Source organism: Schistocerca gregaria, chromosome 6 (assembly GCF_023897955.1).
Source record: "Schistocerca gregaria isolate iqSchGreg1 chromosome 6, iqSchGreg1.2, whole genome shotgun sequence".
NCBI lineage: Eukaryota > Metazoa > Arthropoda > Insecta > Orthoptera > Acrididae > Schistocerca > Schistocerca gregaria.
The window spans coordinates 270,791,127-270,805,301 of NC_064925.1; the positions used below are offsets into that span (position 1 = coordinate 270,791,127).

The 14,175-nt window shown below is 44.1% G+C and overlaps 1 protein-coding gene across 1 annotated transcript in view; it reads left to right on the forward strand.

Moving 5' to 3' along the window:
- Positions 1-12,892, forward strand: part of LOC126278835 (odorant receptor Or2-like) — a 63,181-nt gene extending 50,289 nt beyond the window's left edge. The window contains exons 4-6 of the mRNA XM_049979111.1: positions 5,793-5,897; positions 8,712-8,873; positions 12,836-12,892. Coding sequence (XP_049835068.1) covers positions 5,793-5,897; positions 8,712-8,873; positions 12,836-12,892 — 324 coding nt within the window. The remainder of the gene's footprint in view (positions 1-5,792; positions 5,898-8,711; positions 8,874-12,835) is intronic.
- The last annotated feature ends 1,283 nt before the right edge of the window (positions 12,893-14,175 follow it).

The window sequence follows — 14,175 nt, forward strand, 5'->3', positions numbered from 1 at the left end:
TGTGAGAAGGTTCATCCGCTTTAACGACCATTGGGATTCGCCAAATCTTTTTTTGAAATGATTAGCCATCTTCTTCCGCCCCTTCATGCTACAATTTTGACTGAGACTCATAAATAAAGGGATAGGCTTAAGATACGATAAGATACAGGATATGGATAGGTCGTTGTGGAACACACTTTGTCTGGCTCCTCCTCTTTGACCTGTCCGGCTTGGGTGACCCTTCTGGTAGCTAAGCTACCGCTGGCATAGCCATCCGGATCCAGAGTACGCAAATCCGCTCACCCGCAAGTACAGTGCTACGTTAAGGCGGTGTCCCTTGAGACATACAGGGTGTTTCAAAAATAAAAACTAAACTAGCAGCGATAGAAATACACCGTTTGTTGCAATATGCTTGGGACAACAGTACATTTTCAGGCGGACTAACTTTCCAAATTACAGTAGTTGCAATTTTCAATAACAGATGGCACTGCAAGTGATGTGAAAGATATAGAAGACAACGCAGTCTGTGGGTACGCCATTCTGTACGTCGTCTTTCTACTGTAAGCATGTGCTGTTCACAATGTGCAAGTGTGCTGTGGGCAACATGGTTTATTCCTTAGAACAGAGGATTTTTCTGGTGTTGGAATTCCACCGCCTAGAACACAGTGTTGTTGCAACAAGACGAAGTTTTCAACGGAGGTTTAATGTAACCAAAGGACCGAAAAGCGATACAATAAAGGATCTGTTTGAAAAATTTCAACGGAGTGGGAACGTGACAGATGAACGTGCTGGAAAGGTAGGGCGACCACGTACGGCAACCACAGAGGGCAACGCACAGCTAGTGCAGCAGGTGATCCAACAGCGGCCTCGGGTTTCCGTTCGCCGTGTTGCAGCTGCGGTCCAAATGACGCCAACGTCCACGTATCGTCTCATGCGCCAGAGTTCACACCTCTATCCGTACAAAATTCAAACGTGGCAACCCCTCAGCACCGCTACCATTGCTGCATGAGAGACTTTCACTAATGATATAGTGCACAGGATTGATGACGGCGATATGCATGTGGGCAGCATTTGGTTTACTGACGAAGCTTATTTTTACCTGGACTGCTTCGTCAATAAACAGAACTGGAGCATATGGGGAACCGAAAAGCCCCATGTTGCAGTCCCATCGTCCCTGCATCCTCGAAAAGTACTGGTCTGGGCCGACATTTCCTCCAAAGGAATCAATGGCCAATTTTTAAGATCCGAAACGATTACTGCATCACGCTATCTGGACATTCTTCGTGAATTTGTGGCGGTACAAACTGCCTTAGACGACACTGCGAACACCTCGCGGTTTATGCAAGATGGTGCCCGGCCACATCGCACGGCCGACGTCTTTAATTTCCTGAATGAATATTTCGATGATCGTGTGATTGCTTTGGGATATCCGAAACATACAGGAGGCGGCGTGGATTGGCCTCCCTATTCGCCAGACATGAACCCTGTGACTTCTTTCTGTGGCGACACTTGAAAGACCAGGTGTACCGCCAGAATCCAGAAACAATTAAACAGCTGAAGCAGTACACCTCATCTGCATGTGAAGCCATTCCGCCAGACACGTTGACAAAGGTTTCGGGTAATTTCATTCAGAGACAACGCCATATTATTGCTACACATGGTGGATATGTGGAAAATATCGTACTCTAAGGGTTTCCCAGACCACAGCGCCATCTGTTGTTGACAATTGTAACTACTGTAATTTCGAAAGTTTGTCTGCCTGAAAATGTACTGTTGTCCCAAGCATATTGTAACAAACGGTGTATTTCTATCGTTGGTCGTTTAGTTTGTATTGCAGTTTCAAATTTACCGGTCATTTTTGAAACACCTTGTATAAGTAATATGTTTGTCAATTACTGAGTAAATGACGCCCCTCTTAAATTTATTGTTATTTCTAGATTCTTACAATGAACTATTCCATAGGAGAGGAGGGCCGACTTAGAAGTTTAAAGCGTGTGCGTTATGCTGATATCTGTTAGGACGACCTGCAACCTACGTCAAGAACCTTTAAAAGACTACAATTTTCTTTCACATTGTCTGACACTCCCAAAGCACCGATTCCAATAGGTACTGTAGGCTATTCATTTAATTTAGCATTATAAATTTTAGAACCACAGTTTTTATACTTTTGTTAATGTTCTGAAACGTATTTCATATTAAACAGTGTTCAGAAACATGGCTCTCTTACGTCTAAATGTAATTGAGTTGTATAGTCCAAGATGCAGTAAATTACAACACCAAAACCACTTCTAAATGAGTAAATAATTTCCTAAATAATAAGAGCTGATCGGAGCAGTGCTTGTTCATCTACACTCTTTGTTGTTGTTGTTGTCTTCAGTCCTGAGACTGGTTTGATGCAGATCTCCATCCTACCCTATCCTGTGCAAACATAATCTCCCAGTACTTACTGCAACCCACATCCTTCAGAATCTGCTTAGTGTATTCATCTCTTGGTCTCCCTTTACGATTTTTACCCTCCAATGCTAAATTTGAGATCCCTTGATGCCTCAGCACACGTCCCCCCTTCTAGTCACTCTAAGCCACAAATTTCTCTTCTCCCCAATCCTATTCAATACCTCCTCATTAGTTACGTGATCTAACCACCTAATCTTCAACATTCTCCTGGAGCACCACATTTCGAAAGCTTCTATTCTCTTCTTGTCCAAACTAGTTATCGTCCATGTTTCACTTCCATACATGGCTACACTCCACACAAATACTTTCAGAAATGACTTCCTGACACTTAAATCTATACTCGATGTTAACAAATTTCTCTTCTTCAGAAACGCTTTCCTTGCCATTGACAGTCTACATTTCATATCCTCTCTACTTCGACCATCATCAGTTATTTTGCTCCCCAAATAGCAAAACTCATTTACTACGTTAAGTGTTTCATTTCCTGATCCAATTCCCTCAGCATCACCCGACTTAATTCGACTACATTCCATTATCCTCGTTTTGCTTTTGTTGATGTACATCTTATATCCTCCTTTCAAGACACTGACCATTCCGTTCAACTGCTCTTCCCAGTCCTTTGCTGTCTCTGACAGAATTACAATGTCATCGGCGTACCTCAAAGTTTTTACTTCTTCTTCATGGATTTTAATACCTACTCCATATTTTTCTTTTCCTTCCTTTACTGTTTGCTCAATATACAGATTGAACAACATCGGGGAGAGGCTACAAACCTGTCTCACTCCCTTCCCAACCACTGCTTCCCTTTCGTGTCCCTCGACTCTTATAACTGCCATATGGTTTCTGTACAAATTGTAAATAGCCTTTCGCTCCCTGTATTTTATCCCTGCCACCTTTAGAATTTGAAAGAGGGTATTCCAGTCAACATTGTCAAAAGCTTTCTCTAAGTCTACAAATGCTAGAAACGTAGGTTTGCCTTTCCTTAATCTTTCTTCTAAGATAAGTCGTAGGGACAGTATTGCCTCACATGTTCCAACATTTCTACGAAATCCAAACTGATCTTCCCCGAGGTCGGCGTCTACCAGTTTTTCCATTCGTCTGTAAAGAGTTCGCGTTAGTATTTTGCAGCAGTGACTTATTAAACTGATAGTTCGGCAATTTTCACATCTGTCAACGCCAGCTTTCTTTGGGATTGGAATTATTGTATCCTTCTTGAAGTCTGAGGGAATTTCGCCTGTCTCGTACATCTTGCTCACCATATGGTAGAGTTTGATCAGGACTGGCACTCCCAAGGCCCTCAGTAGTTTCAATGGAATGTTGACCACTCCGGGGGCCTTGTTTCGACTCAGGTCTTTCAGTGCTCTGTCAAAATCTTCACGCAGTATCGTATCTCCCATTTCATCTTCGTCTACACCCTCTTCCATTTTCATAATATTGTCCTCAAGTACATCGCCCTTGTATACACCCTCTATATACTCATTCCACCTTTCTGCTTTCCCTTCTTTGCTTAGAACTGGGTTTCCATCTCAGCTCTTGATATTCATAGAAGTGGTTCTCTTTTCTCCAAAGGTCTCTTTAATTTTCCTGTAGGCAGTATCTATCTTTCCCCTAGTGAGATAAGCCTCTACATTCTTACACTTGTCCTCTAGCCATCCCTGCTTAGCCATTTTGAACTTACTGTCGATCTCATTTTTCAGACGTCTGTATTCCTTTTTGCCTGCTTCATTTACTGCATTTTTACATTTTCTCCTTTCATCAATTAAGTTCAATATTTCTTCTGTTACCATAGGATTTCTACTAGCCCTTGTCTTTTTACCTACTTGAGCCTCTGGTGCCTCCACTACTTCATCCCTAAAAGCTACCCATTCTTCTTCTACTGTACTTCTTTCCCCCATTCCCGTCAATTGTTCCCTTATGCTCTCCCTGAAACTCTGTACAACCTCAGGTTCTTTCAGTTTATCCAGGTCCCATCTGCTTCAATTTCCACCTTTTGGCAGTTTATTCATCTTTAATGTACAATTCATAACCCATAGATTGTGGTCAGAGTCCACTTCTGCCCCTGGAAATATCTTACAATTTAAAACCTGGTTCCTAAATCTCTGTCTTACCATTATACAATCTATCTGATACTTTCTAGTAACACCAGGATTCTTCCATGTATACAACCTTCTTTTATGATTCTTGAACAAAGTGTTAGCTATGGTTAAGTTATGCTCTGTGCAAAACTCTACCAAGCGGCTTCTCCAATCTTTATTCACCTACTATGTTTCCTTCTCCCCCTTTTCCTACTCTCGAATTCCAGTCACCCATGACTATTAAATTTTCGTCTCCCTTCACTACCTGAATAATTTCTTTTATCTAATCCTACATTCTTCATCATCTGCAGAGCTAGTTGGCATATAAACTTGTACTACTGTAGTAGGCGTGGGCTTCTTGTCTATCTTGGCCACAATAATGCGTTCACTATGCTGTTTGTAGTAGCTTATCGCACTCCTATTTTTTTATTCATTATTAAACCTACTTCTGCATTACCCCTATTTGATTTTGTGTTTATAACCCTGTATTCACCTGACCAAAAGTCTTGTTCCTCTTGCCCCCGAACTTCACTAATTCCCACTATGTCTAACTTTAACTATGCATTACCCTTTTTAAATTTTTTAATCTACCTGCCCAGTTAAGGGATCTGACGTTCCACGCTCCGATCCGTAGAACGCCATTTTTCTTTTTCCTGATAACAACGTCTTCTTGAGTAGTCCGCGCCCGGAGATCCGAATAGGGGGCTATTTTACCTCCGGAATATTTTACCCAAGAGGGCGCCATCATTATATATCCGTACAGTAAAGCTGAATGCCGTAGTTTCCCCTTGCTTTCAGCCGTTCGCAGTACAAGCACAGCAAGGCCGTTTTGGTTAATGTTGCAAAGCCAGGTCAGTCAATCATCCAGACTGTTGCCCCTGCAACTACTGAAAAGGCTGCTGCCCCTCTTCAGCAACCATACGTTTGTCTGGCCTCTCAACAGATACCCATCCGTTGTGGTACAACCTACGGTACGGCCATCTGTATCGCTGAGCCACACAAGCATCTCCACCAACGCAAAGGTCCATTACAAGAATTAAAATTATGAGAGCTTTAGGTCTGAGTTTCATATCATGGAAGTGCATTAATAGTTTACTTGGGTGCTGTTCCAATTCTCAGGGGATGAACAGTGGCAGTAGCTGCAGGAATGCTTCCTTGATAGGTCGTCAGATCTATCATAAGGTGTCAAGAATGTATGTGTGATGTGGATGGCTAATGAACGTGTCTATGTGGTTGTTTATGAAGGAACTGTAGCGGGTAACAATGAATTTGCATTTCTTTCAGAGGGCTAAGGGTGTGCAAGAACTTGGTAAAACATGCAGCTACCTGCTCAACACACTTTTTGAGCTCTTCGTGTACTGCTGGTTCGGGGACGATCTCATTTTTAAGGTATGTAACAGGTCTGAGCAACGATAAAGACAGAAATGGAGTCATGTATTAGAAATACTTCCTCCTTAGTAGACTGTTTTCTTCTTTTTGACCTTTTGACCTTTAGCAATGAATGTTAGTGCAATTTAGTGTAGTTCAAACCTAAAACACATATAAAGAATCCTGCGGCACAGCAGATAATGTCCGAAATAGCTGTTCACACCGTCTACACACTATACATTCGTCAATCAAGCTCAACCAGCCGCGGTGACCATGGTTCAGTCTTCCCACTTTTCTCTGACTTCTGTAGCAACAAATTGCGAATGAAGTTCCCCGGCTCTTTGCCCCCTGATTCGAGAGACCCGCTTCTCAAGCATGTAAGTTGGTATAACAGACAATCGTTCAGCCACTGTGTATGATATTCAGTCTTGTAGAATACTCAGAACGTCCATGTTTCACATAACTGCCTTATATGGACATTTTACAGGTATTGGTGAGCTCACACACATCGTCATTAACTCGGCTCGATAGAGAGCGGAATTTACCCTCGCGGAGCGCTAAAGGGGCGGTTGCTTAGAGCAAAGAAACTACCTCGCGCATGAGATATCACATCCAAAACGCGTATGCGCCACCAGTTACCCCACTGGCAATGAGGCCGTGCGGAGCTTGAACTATCGCCACTTGGTGTGGACCAAGTTCATCTCCAGATCCAGGGTTTTCACCGCCTGCCACCCCGTTTACTACAGAACCATGAGTGGTTTTATGTTTCGTGCAGAACAATAGAGACTGCAGTACTAGGTATGTTTTTAATAGATTGTTCTGTGACATTTTGGCTGGGCATAACGACTCTGTAAGTCTACTTGCGGATGGGTCTAAAAGGGGATACTCCGTCGGTTGCTATTCTGTTTTTCAGATTAATGTCCTCAAGTTCCGATTTCCACACTGCCACGCGGAATTTCATGCGATGTTGCGGGCACTGGAGCAGATGAGATTTTTTACAGAAGCTAAATTTCATGATTGTTCTGATTGCCTAATTGCCGTTCACTCAGTACAACGCTAGTGAGCAGCAGACAAAGTAATCCAGAATATTCAGGACAACCCCCTCCGAACACATTCCCTAGGAATGAAAGCGTGTATGTAGTAACCAAGGAGGCATGTCGAGATCTTTAGACGCGTCAATGTATCACCTCGCTATTGAGGTATATAGTCATGCTTCGATGGGCGAAAGTGTGACTGGAACTGGCAGACAATAAAGTGACTCTAGTAAAGCCCATAGCGCGCACGTGCGGTAACTCCTTCCAGCCACGTAGGAAGAATGGTGTGATACTTATGCGTCTGTTCGTAGGCTGAAGTCGGGGACAAAGATAATTGCGGTCCCTGCAACGAGCTTGTGACGTAAGAATAGTAGGGTTATGCGCCACATATATGGAACGCTCGGCTCCATGCAGGGCCACTGGCAATCAGTATTTAATAGGAAAGGTACTCACTAAATGTCTTAATTTTGTCGTGTGCTATGGCGAACTTGTATGCATAAAAACGGACGATCAAAAATTAATAAACTTGTCTGAACTAGTTACTCGCTGGCACTAGTAAGATCTGCGGTGTCACGTGCTGCGACGTACACGCCACGGCCTGTCTTTCTCGGGGGCCTCGGGCCGTGGCCTCACGACGCTTGATTTGGGCAACGAACCTGCAGCGCGCGGTGCTTCTGGTGTACAGATCACTGTTTACCACAGTTTATTAGATTACGCTTTCTTACCAGAACAGAGAGGTGCGGCAAATAGGCCAACAGGCCTCTCGTCTGTCTTACGTGACGTTCAGATGTTTGTGCGTAGAATTATATTTTTTTCCTGCAATTTTAGAGAAATGTTGTTAATGTGTTACCCGAACCACTGTCTGATCCACGTTTTTTGTATGTGGTCAGCCAGTTGCAATTCCCTGAGACTCTATTATAGCTCTTATTTAAGCTGCTCAATCATTTTATTCCCAAGTGTGCCGGCCGGTGTGGCCGAGCGGTTCTACGCGATTCAGTCCGGAAGCGCGCTGCTGCTAAGGTCGTAGGTTCGAATCCTGAATCGGGCATGCATGTGTGTGATATCCTTAGGTTCGGTAGGTTTAAGTAGTTCTAAGTCTATGGGACTGATGACCTGAGATGTTAAATCCCACAGTGTTTAGAGCTATTTGAGCCACTTTTTTTTTTAAACCCAAGTGTAGCGCCTTTCATCCTTTCTCCGCTGTCTCAACGCGTGTGCGATAGAGTGGTTGTCTGATTCAACACGAGTGAGATGGAAGTGAGGGATTGAGTGTCATTTTTTAGGTTAACCACTGACTGTGTGATATAATTTTTAGCAATTCTATCCACTTTCTTTTCTTCCAATATATGTAGGGTCACTTATAACCTCGCCGTTGAGCGCTCATAAACTCCAAACAAGCACGCACCCACACACACACAGACACACACACACACACACACACAAACACACACACACAAACACACACATACACACACACATACAGCGCACACATTCCCTTACATAGGACTACGGTTTGGCATTTCCTCGTTGACAGCAGTATGTAGAAGTGCATGCTAACGCTAAACTAGGGCCGTTCTGAAACGATGCAATGGGTTGCCTCTGCGTAAACAGAGACTCTTAACTGGCGTTAATGAAGCTTTTCATTACCCAGTTTTTAAATCTTACTGTCTTTTAAACCAGAAAGAGCTCTTTGATTAAAACAGTAATATGTCGTAGCTGTTAATACCGGGTACGAAATTTATATAAACAGAAACCCGATGTCATCCATTGATTGGTTTGTGATACTAGTCGTTTATTTCAGAGCGAAAACGTGGCGTCGTCGGCCTACGACGCCGTGCCGTCCCTGCAGGAGTGCCCCACGGGCATCAAACGGTCGCTGCTGCTTCTGATGCTCCGAGCACAGAGGCCGCTACGCATCAGTGCCGGTGGATTCTTTGCCCTCTGCAGGGAGTCCTTCGTGTCGGTGAGGACTTCTTCAGACACTGCCAAAATATTTTACAATCAACTGTACAGGTTATCTCTAATACCAAAAGGGAGTCCGTCTGTGCACTACCGTTGCAACACACTGCTGATTGAATCGGTACGGACCCCAACTCTGCCGCTAATAAACGAAACTTAGGTGGAAACTCTTTCCACGATGACAATAAGGCTTGGGTCCACCCTGCGCTACTATCGCAGCAGTCGATCGTCTGCTCTGCTCGCATGCGTTCGAATAGATTTCGTCACGTATTTTCCTTCACGTTGAGACGGTCGTATGAAATGAAGGAATTACCACTCCCAAAAATCCTTAGTACTCTCACAAATGTTTAATGCATGTTTCTTCAAATGAAAGGCTCTAGTGATAAAATCATAGTCGATCTTCGAATAAAATGTTAAGTTAATTATCATCTGAATTTATAACCTTTAAAACATTGGACCAATACTTCGTCTTTCTGTCACACATGCGATTGAAAACGTAGCTCTCAACAACGAGCACTATGTTCTGCCTCCTTATACTCGTTTATTTCCTTATGAAATAGCCGGCCGGGGTGGCCGAGCGGTTCTAAGTGCTACAGTCTGGAGCCGCGCGACCGCTACTGTCGCACGTTCGAATCCTGCCTCGGGTATGGATGTGTGTGATGTCCTTAGGTTAGTTAGGTTTAAGTAGTTTCAAATTCTCATTTATCGAATTACCTGTTGAATATCCTATGTACACTCATGGAAATGGAAAAAAGAACACATTGACACCGGTGTGTCAGACCCACCATACTTGCTCCGGACACTGCGAGAGGGCTGTGCAAGCAATGATTACACGCAAGGCACAGCGGACACATCAGGAACCACGGTGTTGGCCGTCGAATGGCGCTAGCTATGCAGCATTTGTGCACCGCCGCCGTCAGTGTCAGCCAGTTTGCCGTGGCATACGGAGCTCCATCGCAGTCTTTAACACTGGTAGCATGCCGCGAGAGCGTGGACGTGAACCGTACGTGCAGTTGACGGACTTTGAGCGAGGGCGTATAGTGGGCATGCGGGAGGCTGGGTGGACATACCGCCGAATTGCTCAACACGTGGGGCGTGAGGTCTCCACAGTACATCGATGTTGTCGCCAGTGGTCGGCGGAAGGTGCACGTGCCCGTCGACCTGGGACCGGACCGCAGCGACGCACGGATGCACGCCAAGACCGTAGGATCCTACGCAGTGCCGTAGGGGATCGCACCGCCACTTCGCAGCAAATTAGGGACACTGTTGCTCCTGGGGTATAGGCGAGGACCATTCGCAACCGTCTCCATGAAGCTGGGCTACGGTCCCGCACACCGTTAGGCCATCTTCCGCTCACGCCCCAACATCGTGCAGGCCACCTCCAGTGGTGTCGCGACAGGCGTGAATGGAGGGACGAATGGAGACGTGTCGTCTTCAGCGATGACAGTCGCTTCTGCCTTGGTGCCAATGATGGTCGTATGGGTGTTTGGCGCCGTGCAGGTGAGCGCCACAATCAGGACTGCATACGACCGAGGCACACAGGGCCAACACCCGGCATCATGGTGTGGGGAGCGATTCCTACACTGGCCGTACACCTCTGGTGATCGTCGAGGGGACACTGAATAGTGCACGGTACATCCAAACCGTCATCGAACCCATCGTTCTACCATTCCTAGACCGGCAACGGAACTTGCTGTTCCAACAGTACAATGCACGTCCGCATGTATCCCGTGCCACCCAACGTGCTCTAGAAGGTGTAAGTCAACTACCCTGGCCAGCAAGATCTCCGGATGTGTCCCCCATTGAGCATGTTTGGGACTGGATGAAGCGTCGTCTCACGCGGTCTGCACGTCCAGCACGAACGCTGGTCCAACTGAGGCGCCAGGTGGAAATGGCACGGCAAGCCGTTCCACAGGACTACATCCAGCATCTCTACGATCGTCTCCATGGGAGAATAGCAGCCTGCATTGCTGCGAAATGTGGCTATACACTGTACTAGTGCCGACATTGTGCATGCTCTGTTGCCTGTGTCTATGTGCCTGTGGTTCTGTCAGTGTGATCATGTGATGTATCTGACCCCAGGAATGTGTCAATAAAGTTTCCCCTTTCTGGGACAATGAATTCACGGTGTTCTTATTTCAATTTCTAGGAGTGTACTTTCACTGTCTCTTCATTTCCTGCTTAAGATGCCGGAATGTACTCCTCAACTATTGTTTCCGGCGTTAGTTTGCTGTCGATTCTGGCGAGATCAAGCCTATTACTGAACTGTTCACAGTAACTCACTCTGTGTCGTACCTTACTATTCATAACAAGTCTTACTCCCATTATTCAATTGTTTGCTGATGTTTATATTACCTATACTTGTCTCTGGTACATTTCCCTCATGAAATGGCTTAGCTCGCACTTACCGTCGTAACCGCCAGAATGTTAAATATATCCATTGCGTTGTACGGGTGCCGTATGTCAGTATGTAGGATGGAGATTCATGTCTGTTGCACTTTATATATCAATATAGGAACGCTTAATGCTGTTTGTTGATGAGACTGATTTGATAGCAGGCCAAGGCAACATGTCGACACTCTGTAGAGCATATTGGGCTACAACTGCGGAAATGGTTCATCTCGTTCTTACATTAACCCGTGGTCTCGGTTAAATATTTTACCTAGACAAATGTATTGCAAAAATTTCATTACTCTACACTGATTATATTTTTGTTTTGCTTTTGTGAGGACTAAATGAAACAAGGGTTGAAGACAGAGAGTAAGGAAATATTCCGAAGCTATGTTGTCATCAAAATAGGGATCAAGACAATGAGGGAACCTGTTAAGAAATGGAACGAGAAATAATGCTCAGTGGGAGACGATGGGAGCATTTACTTTAATATTGACGGGGAAAAAGCTGCCCAGTAATACATACTTGGATAACCGTATTGAAGACGTAAGGAGGAAGTCTTTCAGATTCTTCTTAATATCTAAAGGGCGTTTCATTGTGCGGAGAGTGCATAGTAGCTTGTCCGAAGGGCAGACTGCAGCATTTTTGATGACGATGACTCGCAGGACATGCCCTGTGTAATGAAAGACAATCGATGGCTCTTGCTTTTCTCTTTCTTTCTCTTCATTTTCTACTCCAAGGAGCTGAGCGGCTTGTTTGTGATCAGTCTCACTGAAGAGTTGTATTTTACCGGGCGGTGGAGCGGGGGGGGGGGGGGGGGGGGGAGGAGGAGGAGGTTCATTTACTCCTGGTGAAATGTGTTACTGACAGAAACTGAAATTTATTGTGTATGTCTGTGTATGAGGGAACAATAATTACACTACCCGACGCATATTGAGAAGGACAAAGCTCAAAACTCTAAACGTACATCCTTATTTGGCATCTGAACAAAATTATTTCAGGAAAATCTGGGCGGGGGGTTATCTCTGACGTCCCCTAATATTTCGAGAGCTGGTTTAGGAGACCTCGTTCAATGATTTTTGCCTGCATGTTGTGTGGGGTGCTAAAATGCAACCTTTGTGTATCCTTAACACCTAATTCAGTCTAATCAATCGACAATCGACGGAGTACGAAATGCTAATGGTCCCAACACTATTGCAGTGGTTTCAACTCTCACGGATATTTTGAGATGTAGTAAAGTTAATGAGGACCAGAAATAAAGGAGGAACGAAAGTAAAATAATTACAGACTAATAGAAACGTTATGGTGAATATTTACAGATGTTGAAGTGATAGTTAATACGTGTCCGGGAATTCATCAACTTTAAAATGATCATTTCCTTTTTTCTAGTGATAGACGTAGAGCAAGTTTTTCATATGCATTATATAATTTGATTAGCAAGTATCTACTAAAATCTTTATCTGCATTGTGTAACAGCTTAACGTTTGAGATCTACATATAGACTGTAACAACTATTTTGTAACTAATCGCAGTTGTAAAGTATATTTCTTCTGACACGTCTTTATTTTCTTACAGGTTTTGAATGTGTCATATTCATTCTTCACCATTCTTCGTAACTTCAAGGAGGATTAGAAGTGCCTACTTCTGATTGCGTTGTTTCTTCCGACGGAATTAACTACCTGCCTCGCTGTAAGATTACGATGGATCAGCTGTATTAGGAATCACACTGATCAATAAAATGGTTTTGCAATTGCTTCTTAATGCTAATTTCAATGAACCATTCCCTATTCATAAACAGGCATGTACACACACACACACACACACACACACACACACACACACACACACACACACACACACGTCTAAATAAAACTCGACAAGTTTCTTCAGCTCTTCTAGCTCAGAGGCTAGAATGCTTGTCCAAGGAGAAATCATCGAGGAAATTAAAGACAGTTTGGGGACGGTAGAGTTCATCGAAGGACTGAAATACAATCTTGCAGTCGTGTATGATGAACTGTGTCATTAAAGATGGAGAAGTTCTGTGGAATGTTGTATTCCAACGAATGCTTGCGCATTGTCCATCGATAACTGTCACTGTGGGGATAGCACTAAAATCTTGAAACTGACTGACGATATCTGTATTTATGCAGCGAGAGAGACATTAAATTAGTGTATTCAGACATTAGAACAACTGATGGAGAATTTACCATCTTGCATGCTAAATGACTCAGCTAAAATATTTCCTAGTGAGAGCTGCTTCTGTGTATTGGCTAGAAATAGATTCACAGGATTGGATAAAACAAAGCTAGGCCCTCATGTATTTCCAGTCAAGATATCTGCAAAGTATCTAGGATTGGAGATAGACCATAACCCAAGAGTAATACAAGAGTCTTATGAGCTGTCCTGGGTGCTCGCTGCGGGGTGACTAAGCATATACCAAGCAGTTGTAAGTCGCTGGCTGAACTCTACAGGGATCTGCTAAGAGTTTGCAAGCAAGTCCACACTACTTTAATTGGGCAAAATCTGCGGGTTGCAATGAAATCGAGGCCAACAAATGCACTCTTATGGGAGACATTAGAAGAATCACTGCATACAGCGTTATCTCGCACTGAAGTTGACGCTTAAACCCAGCCAGTTTCCAAGATTGATGGGTATGCAAAGCATCCGTGCGGTGGTGATGGACTATTTCGCCGGATGTTACTTGATCAACGAACAAGCTCCGATTACTCTTACATAGAAGAACTTCAGCAGAAAGTAAAGCGCCCTGCTACTCTTACTATGTTACGACAACTGTTATCATAAATCACTCGCATAAATCAAAGAAGACAGTCTGATGCAGAATGGCACCTACGATATCACTTGAGAACATGTGATTGCGAAACTAGGACTCTTAGGACACATAGCAGAAGCCAAAA